The 18,448-nt window shown below is 37.6% G+C and overlaps 1 protein-coding gene across 1 annotated transcript; it reads right to left on the reverse strand.

The window, feature by feature from the left end:
- Positions 1–5,138: 5,138 nt before the first annotated feature.
- On the reverse strand, positions 5,139–16,802 carry LOC763558 (heparanase). Its single transcript, XM_030991299.1, has 11 exons — positions 16,493–16,802; positions 14,082–14,410; positions 13,394–13,545; positions 12,286–12,476; positions 11,166–11,336; positions 10,240–10,447; positions 9,057–9,311; positions 7,912–8,023; positions 7,014–7,168; positions 6,112–6,261; positions 5,139–5,556 (listed from the first exon to the last, which is right to left on the reverse strand). The coding sequence occupies exons 3-11, from the start codon at positions 13,429–13,431 to the stop codon at positions 5,346–5,348; spliced, it is 1,491 nt and encodes a 496-aa protein (XP_030847159.1). The 5' UTR covers positions 13,432–13,545; positions 14,082–14,410; positions 16,493–16,802; the 3' UTR covers positions 5,139–5,345.
- Between the last annotated feature and the right edge of the window lie 1,646 nt (positions 16,803–18,448).

The raw sequence follows: 18,448 nt of genomic DNA on the forward strand, positions 1-18,448 counted from the left end.
AATTGGGAGCTGATTTGATGACATAACCACCTGTCAGTGACCATGGCAGGGAGGTCTAATCCCTCCTGGCCAAACTAGTGCAGACAGACTTTAAAAATGGTTGGATGATACTGAAAACTATTGCATGCTTTTTAATGAAAAAAAAGCAGTAAATGATTTACACGTGACTGCGATTGAACATTCATTTGATTATGATCTAGGAGTGAGTAGTATTATGAAATGTTTTTATTTCAGAGATGGATAATCTTTATTATCATTTTTGCAGCTGTACTGATGCAGCATCGTTTTTATTTTGGAATGAATATTAGTGGGAAAGGGAGAGAAATCTTTTACAAAATAAAGAGCTAGCTACTGTATTGTGTGTGAAGTATAGAGGGTCGATCATGAATGCATTCTGCAATAAACCAAATGAGGACTGTGTGATTGATTGATTCATCATGAATTCATCGAATTGGGTTGGGGAAGAAGAAAAACAAGGTGATTTTCTACTACAAATCCTTGCGTGATCATAGTATTTCATTATAACATAATTATTACAATTTTCATCAAGCATGCTTTAATTCTCACATCTACAAATCATGGAAAGGATATTTAATGTATTAATGTACACATATATTTTTTATTATGGATGGAATATTTATTATTACGTGCTGTTTCAGAAAGAAAGTGTGCCTTCATTGATAATCATGAACATTAACAAGCAAATTATCTATAAACACATATTAAATTGTGTGCATTTGAAGTATATCACTGAAGAATAAATTTGAAACATTTAAATACATGAGTATCAGAGTATAAATATATAGATATATATATTTATATATTGACTAAGCATTACTTGATTTTAAAAATGATTTAAGACATATAAATCGAGTTTTCATTTTTTGCAACATTTCACATCTCCTGTTATAAACTATCAAATATTGTGTGTACTACTGCTCTCAAAAGTATGTACTATGTAAATAATGTACATGACTGTAAGAGGCTTTTCATTTAGATTAAAATAGGATTTGCATTTTGTTATTTATGATTAGGTATTTCGGGAAATTTGAGATGTTTTTTACGCATGAAGCAGGGCACTACATCAACCTTTTCAGAAGCGGGTTGGGACTGAACTTGTTTAGAGTCTGTATACATGTTACATGAGCCCTATAATTCTATCTATGTTAGAATGTTGGGGTTAGTCTGGGCTTGGATATTGGGTGTCCATGTATATGTCCTGGGCACCTGGTAGTGTCAAGCCCTGATGAAGGTATGGTGGAAGATTTGTGATAATAAACTGTACTTGTGCAAAGGAGAAATTAAACACTATGGTCAAACTCTCACAATTACCATGGCACCAGATTTTCAAGGATTTAAAGCTCCAAGTTGCAAACAAACACTATTAATACCACTTGTGTCTTGTTTGAAGCATATCCTGCAAGTTGGATCCTGTGACCCTCATAAATATGAGATATGACAATGTTTCAAGTCTTAATGTTTGAAAATAAATATGCAGTCAAGTTTGTCTTTTAGGTGACCTCTGTATAAAGGCCACCTGTCAAAAAGAGGTCGCATATCTTCATGAATCGTGCTAAAGTTTATGGGATGAAAAGGTTGATACTTGTCGCTCTCTTAATCAGTGGACTATAACCTTGAGCAATGTTGGTACGCTTTCATGAATACTGGATTCTGTACACTTTGGCCTGAATTCCAAAAGGAGGTTTGCGACAATTCAAACCTAGGTTTATGTGCATCATATGATGCACATAAACCTAGGTTTGTCTACAAACTTCCTTTGTGAATTCGGGCCTTTGTGTCTTGTGTCTTGAATTTGAAATATAATGGCATAATGTCGTTAGATAAATACATGTCTATTTCTTTCTTCGGAGAAAAGAGAAGTAAATTTAAAATTTAAAAAAAGAGGGGAGTAAGGATTGTATGTGTACCTTTTGTAGTTATGTTTGGGGTAAGTTTCAATGTATTTATTTGTTCAGTTTGTTTTCCATGCCTTACCAAATACATGTGTAATGAGGAGTATGATTAACATTGGAAAAATATTTCTATCTTTGTTATTCAGCCTTGGGAGTGGGGCTAAGAGGTTCCTACTAGTATAACCAGATCCACTAAAAGATCTGACGTAGGAGCTAACACCTGCATAAAAATACCTTGGACTTGGCCTTTAGCTGCTTGATTATTTAAATATGATTTGTAATTTTGCATTTATGAATTTTAGATAAGTTCTTGTGATTCTTTGTGCTATTCTGTTATTCTCTTTTCTTTTTTTAAATGATCTGTGGGCCTAGAGCTTAATCTTAGTATGTTTGTGTTGAATTTTGACAATTTGTCGCTTTGACCAAAACTCTTGTTCATGAATTTATCCCATTTACTAACTTTCTAAAGAAATGTATTTATTACGAAATAAATCATGTATACTGTAAGGGTACAGTGCTGCAAGGCATATAATGTAGTCAAACATTGTTAAAGATATAAATATGGAAAGCAGTTGAAAACAATGTGACATTCTCAACAGTTCGTTTATCACTCCCTTGTTTTTATTTCAGCTATATTTATACCCTTTTGCCATATTTGTGATGCATGTTTTAGCAGGAAATACAAAATGGGAGAGACATAGGAGATGAGGGTAGGAAGAGAGGTACATTTGTAGTGATAGAGAGTGGAGGGGGAGAGGGTATAGAAGATAGCGAGAGGGGTGGAGAGAGAGAGAGGAAAGAGAAAATAGCGAGACAAGAGAAGAGGTGAAACGGTAGAGATGAGTGAGAGAGACGGGAATGAAAATATTGAGAAAGCACATGGAATGAGGCCTAAAAAAACAAAACATTAAACTTAAAGCATAAAAAATTAAAAATATCAGCCCAAAGGGGGGAAAAAATTCTGATAGAAGAGTGAAAAATGAATATCTTTTGTATATAAGCAGCCATACGTCTCTCTCTCTCTCTCTCTCTCTCTCTCTCTCTCTCTCTCTCTCTCTCCCTCCCTCCTCCTCCCTCCCCTCCCTACGATCCCACCCTCCCTCTATCTATTTCCATTTTTGTAGTTCCACATTTGTAGTGATAGAGAGTGGAGGGGGAGAGGGTAGAGAATATAGCGAGACAAGAGAAGAGATGAAACGGTAGAGATGAGTGAGAGAGATGGGAATGAAAATATTGAGAAAGGGCATGGAATGAGGCCTAAAAAAAAACATTAAAGCATTAAAAAATGAGAAATATCAGCCCAAAGAGGGGGAAAAAAAGGAGAAGAAAAAATTCCGACCGACCGACCCATGTTTTTTTTGGGTCTGATAGAAGAGTGTGAAATTTGAATATCTTTTGTGTATAAGCAGCCATAGGTCTCTCTCTCTCTCTCTCTCTCTCTCTCTCTCTCTCTCTCTCTCTCTCCCTCCCCTCCCTCCGATCCCACCCTCCCTGCCTTCCTCCCTCCCTCTCTATCTATTTCCCACGATCTCTTTCTGTCTCTATCTATATCTCCTTTACGTCTGTATCTTTCACTCTAGACTCTATCTCCTACTCTCTCTCTCTCTCACGTAACGACTCATTCTCATTCTTTTTCTCCCACTTCCTCACTCCCTCACCCAACAAAGATTGCACCTATATTCATTAATAAACCTCTTTATTTGACAAAAACAATGTATAAAATTAGAGTTGATATAGTGACAAAAATATCAAACTTGTATAATGATAGTCACAGACTTCTTTAGTACTGTAATATTACAGCTGAAGGAAAATTTTAAAAATAGTTTTATTTCATAAAATATATTGAAAATAGTTTTACTTACACCACAATGCTTGCTATGTGACAATGAATATATTTATATACCGGTATCTATTTTCCTTTCTGATCCCAGAAGCTTGGACAAAATGTACATGAAAACATTTTGTGAGTACATTTAAAAACGCATGTAGAACGAAACCTGTACCTGATTACTTCAAAGAAAAATAGTATTTTCTTTTCTATTGTGAACAGCTAAAGCCGGGGTAATAATCCCCAAGTTTGGAAGCGCTTAATGATTGTAATAAGCGCTATGTAAAAGCTGAGTATTATTGTTATTATTATAGAAATAGAATATCCATTGGAAGATTGATGATCCTATTATTGGCATCATTCTGTGCCACATACTTTTTCACACAACGGCCCTGCTTTCGGCCTCAATGCAAAACAAAAAAACAGGCATTTGTTCATCTTAGCGTGGCTTAATAATCATGGTATTGTGGTTCATAACATATAAATATACCTCTGGAATTAGAGGCGGATCCAGTATTCTGTGGCAGGGGGAGGGGGGGGGGGGGACACAAGTCCGAAATTTCTGTGTCAAGCTTTTAACCCCCCCCCCCCCAACAAAAAACAAAAACAAAAAAGGCACAAGAAAAAAATTATCAGCCTTCTTTTTCATAAAATAAATAAATAAAATAATATGGTTATTTATATAGCGCCGGTATCCGTCAGGTTCTGACGCTCATAAGGGAAGCAGGATGGGAGCACATGCCCCTAGTTGTCCCTCTCTGAGTACACCACTGCTGAATAAAGAAAACTACCAATGTGAAAGTGCACTGTAAGCATCAATACCCTCATGCCGTAAAAAAAAAATTGATGTTAATAGACGTACGTTTTGTTAAACATCTCATTAACTAAGTCCTTTTTATATCAAAATACTCGAATATATGAGAGAAAAAAACAGTATAATAAAACAATTAATTGTTAAAAAGGTTAAAAGGCGTTCAGTTTCTACAATGAAACAATGTAACAAGTTTTAAAATGTTACTTTTGGATAAAACTGGCAATCAGCAGAAATGTCTCAATTTTCCGTCCCTATCACTGGCCATTATAAAAAGCGATTGAAAAAAATTGTAAATCTGGGACTTTTTGTGAAGAAAATTGCAATGTTACACAAAAACAAACAAACAAATGTTAATCGACCTTTAACCAACTAAAACTTGTTATGCAAGAGAACCTTAATTAATCATAAGTGCAACAACAATAAAAAAAGAAAACCAATTATCAACAACATAAAAGGATGGGTACAACAAAAAGATATTACTTTGTAAAATTTGTTTTTTTCAGACCTTGGTACTTTTAACACCACTCTTTACAGGAGCCCCTATAAAAAAATGAATCATTTTGAAACTTCCTACCAAATATGATTTTTTTTTTTTTTTTTTTTTTTTTGGGGGGGGGGGGTTATATAACGGATAGGCGTTGACGACCATGCAACTGTCCAATATTAAACTTTTGAGGTTTCTTTAATAACTCAATCATCAATGCAACATAGCACACTAATTATTACCATCACTTTCACCATAAAGACCACCCCCTTTGAGTCACTGAGAGCACCTTGAAGTATAACAAAATTAATATTTGAATCTCAATCGAGAGTCTTTGAATGTCCTGAGAGCATAATGATCATTGGCATGCTGGTGCCTGGGCATGTGGAAGCACATAAAAGCCGTAGGATTGTAGGGGTAACACGATGATGCTTCCAGGGGCTTCTCCAAGGGTGGGTAGTCGGGAAGGGTCAGGTCGTTATCCATCTTCAGTCGCCGACCGTTTAGCTTGCCATGACTAACGAAAAACAAAAAATATTCATATATGTATATATTATCATAAACTCTTTGTCTGTTATAATAATAATACATTACATTTATAAAGCGCTTAATACAATGTTTCTAAGCGCAAGAGAAAGAAGAAAGGAAAAGGAAGGAAAAGTGAGAAAATCTGAATTTCGACATGTGTCAACAAATATTGTTAACCTTAATATATTTTTGTCATTGTTATGGTAAGGACATGTGCAATACAGACTTGATTAATAAAATATTGCTCCTTTTAAAAACTGTCAAATTTTTCCAGGGTAGAGTGAAAAGTGTTCAAGATTGTGTACATTCTAAAATTATTTTGTTTTGCATATAGATAACTTAAGGTACGCCCAATTGAGTTTTGTTGGGGGCGCACCCCCACCACTACCCCCCACCGCCCGGATCCAGCCGGCAGCGAGGGAAGGGGCCCAATTCGTGAGAAACTATTTAGCGACTCAGCCAACCGACCGAATAGGCTGGGGGGGGGGGGGGGGGTAGTGAGCACTTTTTTTGGGGGGGGAGGGGGCAAGGAAACTCTACTCACGGTGACAGTATGCCTTGAGCACCCAGTGGCATGAAGAGGTATTCATGGATGGTGGTATTCAGGAGAGGTTCCTCTAGTTGAATTTGAACCTCAAAGATGGGTATCATGTTAATAATCATCAGCGTCACCGAGCCGGGATGATACGAGGTGCTATGAACGAGAAGAAGGAGGGATGATGAAAGAGGGTGAGAGATTAGATCGATTTCGAGACGGATATAAACTATTATATTTGATATTATAAGCAGTACAGTAGCTGCATGGACACAAGGGCCCATGACCTCCCACCTGCCACGATGAAGAAGGAAAAAAAAGGATTGAAAAGACAGAAAGAGAAAAACAAGGGAAAGGGAAAGGGGAAAAAAAGATAAACGACGAGGAAAGAAATACCCGGACCACCTCCCGTTCCCCCAATCAGTAGCCTTGTGAATTTGCGTTTAATTTTCTTTGAATATCCGGTGACCCACCCCCACCCCACCCCCCCCCCCCCCCCCCCCCCCCCCCCTCCACAAACAAAAAAATGTTCAAGTGCTCGATCCATGAGTGGACCCATGCTATGTTAATGGTATTAAACTCGATCAACCACGGTTCGAATCAGATCTAGATCATACAAATTCATACAACAAAATGAACAAACTCACAAAGAACTAAGGCAACTTTGAAATTTGAATGGTAAAATATGGGGGGGGGGGGTGTGTCGGCAAACTGCAAACTATAATAGCTACTACTGACGGCGTTAAGGATCGCCTCTTAGCCGACATAGCATCAACTAATCATGGATGGCCACATGAATGAGTGAAAAATATAGGTTTAGAAAGTCCATCTATGTTATTCAACATAACATAACTCTGACGAGCATGAAATTGATTGGAAACTTCCAGCGAAAGTGACAAATTGACATTTACCTCGTCTTCGTACAATGGGCATATATCCGAACGTAACTTGAAAAGTCAAAAGGCTCGTTGTGTTGTGAGGTCTTAGTGCTTGTAGAAACGACTTTGGAGACGTCTAACACCCGAGTTCCCATGAGCCTCTTGTGGTATAACAACAACCAATATGGCTATAATAGAAGAAAATACAAAGAGAAAAGATTTGTACCTGATGAGATAAGCCGAAAATTGAATTCAATTTGAAATTGAAAATTGAATTCAATTGGAAATTAGAAATTGAATTCAATTAATAATATTCAATAAACATTTCATATCGGTTACACATTAGTAAAATCACATGCACTTATCATGCACAGATGGCATTTTCACAGATTATGCTTTTCGTGTAGAAATTGAGTTCAAAATCAAAACATTATAAGCACGCTGAATATGATCTTTTAATCAATCAATGCATGTTAAATAGCAATATTTTGTGTCATAGTACTGCAAATGAAAAGGCAATTATACGGCTTGAGAATGCTTGACTCCGACTCACGAGAGAACCTTTGTACTAGCATGGGGTAACTAGGATACAGAAAGACAGACAGACAGACATGATTGTAGCCAGACAAAAGTATACATATCGGGATGGATAGATAGAAAAGATTTACTAACAAATGCAAGCAAGAAGTTTTCCAGGTCAAATGGGGGGGGGGGGGGGGGGGTTATCCTCAAACGTCTGTATTTTCAAATTTTTTTTTTAATGAAGGGCATAATTTTAATCTAAATTACTGATAACAAAGTTTGGCGACATAAATTATTAGTGGGGATGACATCATAATGTTGCTCTTTAGTGACACTTCTGACAGATAGGAATACAGACATAAATGTTAAGAGAGAGAGACTGACGGACAAACAAGTACTTGTGTCTCACCAGACGTGGAGTGTATGTACCATCGATGAGTCCTCCTGTTCTTCCTAGCAATCCTTGCTGGACTATCAGATCCACACCAAGACGGGCTGATATACCAAGCTTATCCAGCAATCTAGTCATACAAAACAAAACAAGTCTTTGATTAGATGTAGGTACATTGATAATGATTGATTTAATCTTGAAAAGAAATTGAAAATATGAGAGTGGAGAAGGAAAGTGAGTGAGAAGTGAGAGAGGGAGGGAGGGAGACAGACAGACAGACAGAATAATATAGGGAGAAAGAGAGGAGGAAAGAGAGGCAGAAAGAGAGGAATTGGGAGAAGCAGATGGATCGTGAGAGAGTGAGAAGATGGAGCGATAGACAGAAAGGTAGACAGGCAAATAGAGGGAGACAAAGAAAAAGAGAGAGACAGAAAAGGGCAGAAAGAGAGAGAGAGAGAGAAGGGCAGAAAGAGAGGGAGAGATAGGGGAGGGACGAGAAAACATAAGGGGGAATTGAGGGGGTTTTATATTTGGGGGGGGGGGGTAGAATATAAACATAGTATTTATGGTCATGTTAAAAATAACTGTTCTCATCTCTGATTCTTAACAAAATATGTTTATTGGAAAATCACCAAAATGTTTTGAAATAAGTTAAACTTATATGGGCATGGTCCCATGCATTAATTCAAATTGTTGGAAAATCCTGTTTAAAGATTTCCCTAATAGTGGAATAAGCCCAAGTCAGAGCCATTGATTATGGCGAATTTCGCTTTATTGGGCAAGTACAAAAAAAAAAAAATATACCCCAAGTAAAACCAAGTTGGCCAAACTCTGTGAATAAATGGCTCTGGCCAAAGTCCTCCGCGAGCGCCATCCCAGAATAAGGCCTAAAAAAGATGTTGTATTGCCCTTTAGGGGCAAATTAAACATGGGTCGGTCGGTCGGAAATCTTTTTTCTTTTTTGAACTCTTTTTTTTTTACTCTCTAAAAACCGGTTAAAAAATAAAGAGTCGACCGTAGATTTCAAGATATTGGGGTCGGTCTCAAAGGGCAATACAATATCTTATTTGTTAAGGCCTAATGCCTTAATGGCTAAGTTTCGGTAGGGTAAGGAGGAAGAAAGAAAAAGAAAAACATCGGAGGATGTGGGGCTAGGGACTTACAGCATTCCGGTGATGTAGTTATCATTCAATCCCGACGGACCACCACCAAATGTCAGACCAGATTCTGAGATCCATATCTTGGAATTATATGCAGATCCGTAATCCGCCACCGACTGCCGGACGTTCTTTATATTTGGAATCAGTAAATCGGCAACGCGAGGATCCGTCATGTTTTCAAACCCTGCAGTTCTACCGCTGGTGTAGTAGAAATGGAACGAGGTTATATTGGTTGCATTCCCGACTTCTTGTAGGAACCTGTTTACAAAAAAAGAAAGTAAAAACATAATCATGACCTGGGCCCCGCCGTATAAACTTTTGCGATTAATCGTAAGGTATCTGCAATTGATATTAATCCCAACTATGTACATACGAGATAGGAGACTGCAAACTTGCGATTGATTGGAGGAATTTGCGATTGATTTGGACAAATCGCAACTCTTTATAAGACAAGGTCCCGTTGTGAAAATGATGCTTTAATTAATATGATTAACATCATTATTTTTCAAATTCAAAGCGGATTCCGTGAAATGTGTCCTGTATATACGACATGATGTATCAATTTTTAAATTGCATTTTTTTTAAACAGGTTCAAATTGTCCTTTTGTTAAAAAAAACTATCTCAGACCAAAGGTCGGGTTGAGATATGGTAGTAGAAAACGGACTTAGAAGATCAAATTGGCTATGTAGTAATTTAAGACCTGAATGAACTCTGTAACACTAATTGTTTTCCCCTTCAAAATATTTGAAGAATCTTCAAAAGTGAATTGAATACTAGTATCATTTAGATAACTATGAGAGCGAGGGATTATGAGTACATAAGATACTAATGAGAACTGACATCAAGTATGTCAACAGTATAATTATGTGATAAAAGTCCATATTCCTTTCAACAACCCAAATGAAAATTACAAACTTAGCTTTAGAATCAGTATCAATTTATCAAATCATATACAAATCTCTAAACAGAAGCGGTTCTAGAAAAAGAAAAAAAATGTGTGTGGTGGAGGGAGGGGGGGGGGGGGGGGGCAGGGGCTAAGAGGTTCTTGCATCCGTTTTTCTTAATGTGCCTCATGATTTTTCTTTACAGAGGATGCTTGAAGAAACGTCCGGGGGGCTTGATCCTCCCCCCCCCCCCCGAAAAAAAACCTTCTATATGGTTTTGAGAAGAGGAGAAAAGAGTAACTTGCTCATTGAGATAATTTTCAGTTCCTGTAAGCATGTTTCCTTTCTTCTTTTAATCTTTTTAATAGGAGCTGAGGTATCCGGTCCGACTAGAATGATATCCGAATGGTCGGGTAGTTGGGTAACCGCCTTCCTGAGGGTGTGGAAGGCATCGGCCATCTGGGTACCTGTCACCGTAACATTGGCCTTCCTTGGAAAACCGTTAGGCTCTACAGGAGAGAGAAAAAAAGAGCAGTTTAATCAGTGGCTGCCCGTTTCCTCTTTTAAAATATATTCTAGTAGGTATAAACAAAAATGCCCCACCCCGCCTAATTGTGCCCCATTCTATACATCTGACCCCAAAGGCATGTATGTAATGTGAAAAATGTTTTCAGAATTGTGTCGCCTCTCCCTTTACCTCTTAGCTAAAGAGTTTACAAAGTATTCAGATATATGGCTAGAAAATTGTGCCCAAGACGTTTTCTTTTCTTTTCCAATAACATCTCTAGCAAAGACTTTCACAAGACTTGCTCGATATAGCTAGCAGCGACCTATATGCACATGATATACAAGGTAGATCAGGCGCGTACGCAGGGGGGGGGGGGGGGGGGGGGGGTTAACCCTCCCCCTTGAAAAATTTTATCTGTATGTTTTCTGTATGTTTTTTTGTGAAAGCCCCCCCCCCCCCCCCCCCCTTTTGAGGTGTGTTTTTTTTTTTTTTTTTGTTTTTTTGATTTAAAAAAAATTATGCCAATGGCTGACCTAAAAAAGGTGACCTTATCCCTACGTCAAGGACTGCGCTAGTCGTTGACGCAGCCTACGTCAAGGACTGCGCTAGTCGATGACGCAGCCTATGTCAAGGACTGCGCTAGTCGTTGACGCAGCCTACGTGAAGGACTAAGGACTGCGCTAGTCAATGACGCAGTCTACGTAATCAAATATTCTTACCGTTTCCCAGGCCCCATAGAACTGGATACCCTCTCTGTCTAGTATAGTTGATCAGTTCAAGAGCATTGGTCGGGTCCCAAGAGGTTTCGTTTCGAGTCAGAGCATTGAGACAATATAAAATTTCCCATCCGACAGATCGAGCAAACTCGTTGATATTATCCCAAGTGTGTGCTAATAATAGAGAATAAAAGAGGAAAATAATTATAATTATAGGCCACAATAGATGAGGAGAGGAGGAAATATGATAAAGCCCCTAAAAATAAAATTCTATCGGCAAATCAAAACTATTGTTTTTTTACTCATTTTGCCGATTCAATTCAAGGACTTCTTTTTTTATTGTTGGCCAAATCTATGAGAACGTAATTTGTCCGACAACTCCGTTTCTTTCGATTAAATTATTAATGCAACGCAAATGAATTTGCGACAAAAGAAAAAAGGTGTCATGGAATAAATTATAATATAAGAATGTTCAGAATTTTACTGACAAAAATGCTTAAATGGAGCCCCAACATCACAGAACAGCATGATAACAATATCAGAACACATACATGTAAGCAAAGCATAACTGAACATGAATGCTTAACAATAGTTTAAAGGTAAAGACCAGTATTGGAAACGCCCCGATTTCAAAAAATGAAATGGAAGCTCTCATTACCAATCATGTGAAAGAATATGTTTTGACTAATACATGATGATAAAAAAATTTGCCGGGAAACCGCCTACTAATTCATATATTTGGTAAAAAAAATTCTCTCATGGTCTGTGAAAGATATAGGGTAGTCCCATATACATCTTCCTGTGTATAGTGCTTGTAACTTTACGAAGAATGGGCCAAATTTCTTATCATTTTGATGATTCCAGAACCTTGCAGATGCTAGATGCTAGATGATCAACCTTTTCTGATCGATTCCACAACGTTTCTTTCACAATGCAATCGCATGACCATAACTGGTCTTTACCCTTAAACAACAAAATATGCTTTCTGAAATATAAATAATTTAGTGTATGTGTTTCGTTTTTCTCCGTAACGAATTTATTCATAGCGCCGGTATTTTAGACTTTTAATTCCTGGTAGGACAAATAAACACAATCTACTGTAACTTTAAGAATAGTCACTTACCACAAAGTGTCTGATTAAAAAATTTCAGTTTTCCATAATCTTTTAATTTTCCTTTTCCATTGAGGTCCCTGTTTACTGCACATTCATCACGAGTGCTATGCGCGTCGAAGTATGTGAAATCAGCTTCGGCACCGCCCATACGATAGAGAGCAGGAGAAAGGCCGCGGGCTACCGTCCAAAAACGAGTCGAACTAAAAAGCCAAATAAACTACTATTATAATTTGATACAAATAAAACGCATTTACAGTTTTATTTACACTTACATTTACATAAATAATGATTATTATTTATTTATTCGAAAATGTGCATCTTAGCCCGAAGGCTAAATCGTATTATAGTTTTACTAAAGCATTAACATGATAAAATACAAAAAATAGAATCATAACAATACTAGGAGGCATTCTTTATGCTGTTGTAAATTACTCATAACTCGTTAAGATAATAACAGTTACATTTACAATTACAGTTACAATCACAGTCACATTTACCGTTGTATTTACCAATATATTTACGATTGCAGTATTTACAATTAATCTTCCTTTTGAGATGGTCCTCTACCATTATTGCCATAACTTTTATAAAGTAGATACATAATCATCTGTGACGATAGCGTAAACAGTTTTGCGATGGTTCCCTCATTCTTACTAATCTTATTGAATGATAGATTATCTATATTTTATGAGAGGGACAAAATGAAGAAAAAAAAGTGGTCAAATAAAAGCAAAAAAAAACACGAGTGGTGTGGTTTTTAGTTCTCCTTTAGCCTAAACAGGAAGTATTAGGGAAAAGCAATGAAAAGAAGTAAATTCAGCTTTTCATCAAATAATCTCTGAATAAGGGCTGAATGGGATTACCACACGCAACCTACAAAATATTCCTTTAAACTATACTGCCCCTTTCATGTCATCTATTTAATTTCAATTTTTAAGTTTTCCTTAGATGTTTCAGTTTCTAAGCGCCGTGGAACTTTCGCCCATCACGCACCTTAATATCCCTTATCATTCCCATATCCGTTAAGCACAGCTATGAAGTATCATTTTATACTGAATTCTCCATAATAACGGGGAGAATGTCCTTCCGCCCTCCCAAGAACGACGCCCCTACTTACTTGAAGAGTTGTCCAAGTGTGCGATTGAAGCTGCCCATTGTCGCCCCACTGATACGAAACGGTCGTCGACGGTTCTGAGGACCGTGGATGTGTTGACTGTTAACTTGACATACGACGTTCCTTCCTCTCCACGCTGTCTGCTGCCAGGGAATCTGAGTAAAGTAGCGAAATAGAATATCAAAATAAAATGCATAATGATATTATTACTCTAAAGTCAAATAGAGGGAAGGTTATTGGCATTCATGTAATGAAGTATAATCGTAAGCAGATTCAGGGGCAGTGGACCTATTTAAAAAATGAAATGCCCTGAAATCGTGCCCACCCCTCGGTTTCCAAATAAGAGGGAGGGGGGTCTGTGAGATCCCGTAATCATGTTCCTGGGTGGGGGGAGGGGGGGGGGGTTATTGCATTTAATATTTCGTCGCTTCGCCTCCCCTATACCTTTCAGATAATAACAATCCGTCCCTGTATACGGTGGTCTTTATTTTAACATAAAATGGGCACTATTTTCCCAACGAAACGCTTTTTGTTTTCGGGATATGTCGCATACTCAAAAGCTCGAGTTATGTTAGACTATGTCCCGTTCAGCCGCTAAAAATGTAAGATTCACAAATATTTCTGAGCAACTGAGCGTGTGAAGATATCATACTTCAAAGAAGTATAAAATAATAAGTATTTTTAAATTTACCTATACTGATCGGCAGCGAAGAAATCTCGTCGTGTGCCAGGTTCTCTCACCATCGTATCTTCCTTGCAGACGATCAACATCATCACCACCAGCACCATCAAAGATGCGGTTACCACGGCAACGCCCATCGTCACAGAGCTCGTCATCTTCTTAACTTCAACTTGTGAGTACACAATAATTAAAAAAGGAATCTAAAACACTCTTATTTTCAGTCCTTGCTCAAACTATAGTTTCCAGCGTCTGTAGTAGAGTCATAATTATACGATCCATGTTGATAATTGTCGTAAGATGATTATCATTTATCTGCATACCAACGATCAGGATAAACCCTGTGATAGGAATAAGGAGAGATAGGTGAAAGGCTAAAGGGATAATATATACCATACTTTTTTCGCGCCCATCACAAATGGGTCCCTTTGCGCTGCGATATATAGAAAGGGAGAAAATGCTAGAGAATGATTATACGTATATCGAGAGAATTCAATAATCATTGGTATATGTATTACGAAAATGGCCTCTTTGCATACTGCTGTACAGCGGAAACATTTTTTGTTTAAGTGCCCCGTTACGAAATAATGTCATTCACCTAATACTCTGATTGCAAATTAGAACGGCAAGACATAATGTTTGCAACAACTAATTTATACCATTTGCATATTGAGATACAGTAATTATATAACAGGTGAGTGTCATAACTCGTTGCTACGTACACATGCATAAATTGAATATAAATACATTTTGAAAATGTACTATACAGTGCGTTCCAGAAAAAAACGAAACTGGGAATTATCGATGTTTTATCATATCTTATATCGATAAATGTGGAAAGCTTAGATCCCCCTCTTTCATTTGATGCTACTCATATAATGCATTTTTCACGCATGAGTAATAAACATGAATTTGAAGAGAGGAAACCAGTCATTTGGCGGACGGTATCTGAATTTCAAAGAGAAAATCAGTTTCTGCCCTTTCATATGACACCTCAGTCAGGAAAAATGAGCTAGGAATCCATAATTTCACTAATCGAATTCGTTTTCACTGGCTGCCTGCCGTAGCAACGAACAGAATTAACAAAAGACTTAACTCCCCTCCGTTGACAATCAGACGTAGACGAAAGACTTCATGCATTTATTAATTATAAATGTGACTAAGTTATGATAAAACAAGATAGATAATTCTCGGTTTCGTTTTTTCTGGGACGCACTGTATCATATCCATTCATTTAGATGTTGTCAGAATTTTTGTTTGAGGATAGTTCGTGCATGTAATTAATTAAGCTTGTAATACAATGTAAAGCGCATAGAGACATACCTTGTATAATGCGCTATAGTTATTATATATTATTATTTACACAATCCTGATGATAAACAGCGTGTCTGTTATACTAGACTAATCATAACCCATAGGCAAAGGGTCATGCAATGCTTTCTTTGAGCCTTTTGAGTAGTATGTTATTCTTGCATGCTATGACATCCGTTTAGTACACAGCTCACGATTTTACGAGGTTATGAATTGAATAGGTATGTGCATTCACCTTATAATACAAATAAAGTGTAACTGTATGTCGGCCAAATGACACACGTAAATAAGTAATATAACTGTACACGACAAATACAATCCATTGACTAAAATGGCCAATTTGAGATTCGCATTTATTTAGTTATCTCATATTTCAAACAGAGTCGTAACTCTCTTAATATAGTCTGATTTATTTCAAATTTTCTCTGATTTGTTCTGCTTCCATAGTTGTTAGAAGGATTGGATTATGCTTGGAATGTATGAGGTCAACCCTAGCTGCTACGTACCTAGCTTCAAGGAGCTGGAGCTACACTAGTCTGCAAACTGTTGTAAGCTTGCGCTATATGGGGGCTTCAGATGAAAGGTCACACGAGTTACAGACGTGAGATGTGAAAACAAAATGATACAGAGACAGATAGAAACAAAAAGGAATGCAAACAGTAAAGAAAGAGCGAGAGAGGGGAGGGGGTATAGGGTTGGAGAATATTGATTGCGAGAGAGGGAGAGAGAGAGAGAGAGAGAGAGAGAGAGAGAGAGAGAGAGATAGATAGATAGAGAGAGATCTACAAGAATCTTCAAACCTGATCGATTAGAAGGAAAAAAGAAATTGAAGAGAGGGGAGAGGGGGGGGGGGGGTAATTAAAAAAAATTAAGGGGTTGAAATAATTAATATAGACTATCAAAAATTTGAGAAACCTACGGTTGCACCATGGGAGAGAGGGGAGTGATTGCTTACTGTAAAGCTACATTACAATTGCACGTTCAGTGATAAAACAGCATCTATCCTTTATATTGTTATTCATATAAATGGCGCTATACAAATGCTGTTCATCATCATCATCATATAGAAAATTACAAGCTATTCAAGCCCTAAATGATATGAATCTGCTTACCTCTGTATACTTGTATGGATCCGCTATCCCTGCACGCTGCATATCATCAATGCGTAAATCAGTTCATGTGATACAAGTACAGCTGACTTAAATTCATATAGTCACGTCAACATGTGTCAGTGTAATATTTGAAGACCGAAAGCTTCATTGATGTCTCTTCATGCATGTCCATAAATCGTAAACTGATCGTTTCCATCTTTTCATTTCATTGATATCAGCACATAATACCCTGAATGGTGTCATTGTAGTACCTGCTTTAACCCCAATGTACGTGCATTCGATATAGCGAGAGAAGTGGTCGAGTGCTCCGTCCCAATGCTTCTTCTGTATGCTCGTCCATATTCGCTTGGTTGACTTCCAATAAAGGTATTTTGAGCACCAAAATTTGAAAGCCGTATTTTGAACAAATCGTTATCCGAGGTTTCAATGTATTTAAAGGACTTACAAGGTGCCGATTCAGTGGTGCTTTCGCATATCTCATTATACTTATTCTTATGAATTCGGGTTAAGATCATTAAGGGATAGGCAGGGATAGGGAAGAAGGACAAGAAGAGAGAGAGAGAGAGAGAGAGAGAGAGACACACACACACACACACACACATACACACACACACACACAGAGAGCGTCTTCTGCCACGCCCACATAATGAATTACCAGTATTTTTCCACCAGTGTTCACATTTCTCCTAGGCCATATGTCTGATCAGAGCCATCTATACACAACTTTTGGCCAACCCGGTTCGAGTTGGTCACAATATGGCGACTATACATTACTGCTTTGTTGGGCAAGCACAAAACAAAAGAAACATGACTGTAGTGACCCAGTGAAACAAAGTTGGACAAACTCTCCTAATCAATGGCACTGGTCCTGGTGGTGATATGGCGCCATCATGTGATATTCTCCATACAGTGTTATGCTTTAATTTCAGTTCAGTTTCAGTTTCAGTTTATTTTTTTCATTTCCAACAGAACAGTAATTATGACAAGAAATCAGATATACAATTCAACATTCAATAATATAATACATTTTACATGGTTTAAAGTTGTTAAAATTGAAAGTATATATAATTATCCAGTATAATGGGTTTTTTAATTCTTAAAAAAAGATAAACCTGTGGAAATGGAGGGATCCACTGAAAAGCAGAGCTTGTAAAATGTGGATCCCTCAAAAATAATGACAAACATAATTTTTGTAATATGTAAATATATCGACTTGAACATATTATATACACTACAAGATCAATCACAACATCGGTCTGTGGCGTAGCTCGGGGGGGGGGGGGGGTGGTCACGTTCATGGAGGGGGCAAGTAGGAAGAACTTACCCCTTCCCCATTGAATAATGGAAAATTGGGATAGGCTGTGTTAAAAGAATGTAATAAATCCCCTTTACGCCATTATATTTTGGGGTGTTTTTTTTTCTTTCTGATTAATTTTATCCAACGATTTAAGCGAGGCGTGTGGTTACTCCACATATTCTTTCGACGGGGTTAGTAGCCCCTAAAAAGGGCCTACTCATGCTCTATCTCGACGTTTCGATATCTTGTACCTACCCCCCCCCCCCCTCCCCCTTCAAGATGAAGACGATAGGTACTACCTATAGAAACAGTGAGATAGAGCATGAGTGGGCCCTTTCCAGAGCCAACTAACCCTGTCGAAATAATACGTGGTGTAACCGAAAACCCTTCTCGAGTCTAAAATCACCATGGAAGCCTTTTAATGAGATATCATTATATTTTAGCCAACTAGTTTTCCACTTGCCCCCATCCCCCTCCACGAATAATGACCTGAAAAGAAAATTTGTGAGCCACGTCAGGATAAAATACACGTTATTGTTATATACTCATCTTCCTTGTAATAAAAATGTGTAACCCAAATAGTTGTCTGCTTGGGCAAATGAAATCTCTCTCTCTCTCTCTCTCTCTCTCTCTCTCTCTCTCTCTCTCATATTTGACTT

This window comes from Strongylocentrotus purpuratus, unplaced genomic scaffold (genome assembly GCF_000002235.5).
Source record: "Strongylocentrotus purpuratus isolate Spur 01 unplaced genomic scaffold, Spur_5.0 spur5_scaffold_2, whole genome shotgun sequence".
In the NCBI taxonomy this organism is placed as follows: domain Eukaryota; kingdom Metazoa; phylum Echinodermata; class Echinoidea; order Camarodonta; family Strongylocentrotidae; genus Strongylocentrotus; species Strongylocentrotus purpuratus.

Coding starts and splice junctions, on each gene's coding strand:
- LOC763558 (XM_030991299.1), bottom strand. CDS start 13,431: ATGGGCAGCTTCAATCGCACACTTGGACAACTCTTCAA. Junction 11,337..12,285: donor TTTTAATCAGACACTTTGTG/GTAAGTGACTAT, acceptor CTCTATTATTAG/CACACACTTGGGATAATATC. Junction 6,262..7,013: donor GCCCATTGTACGAAGACGAG/GTAAATGTCAAT, acceptor TCTCGTTCATAG/CACCTCGTATCATCCCGGCT.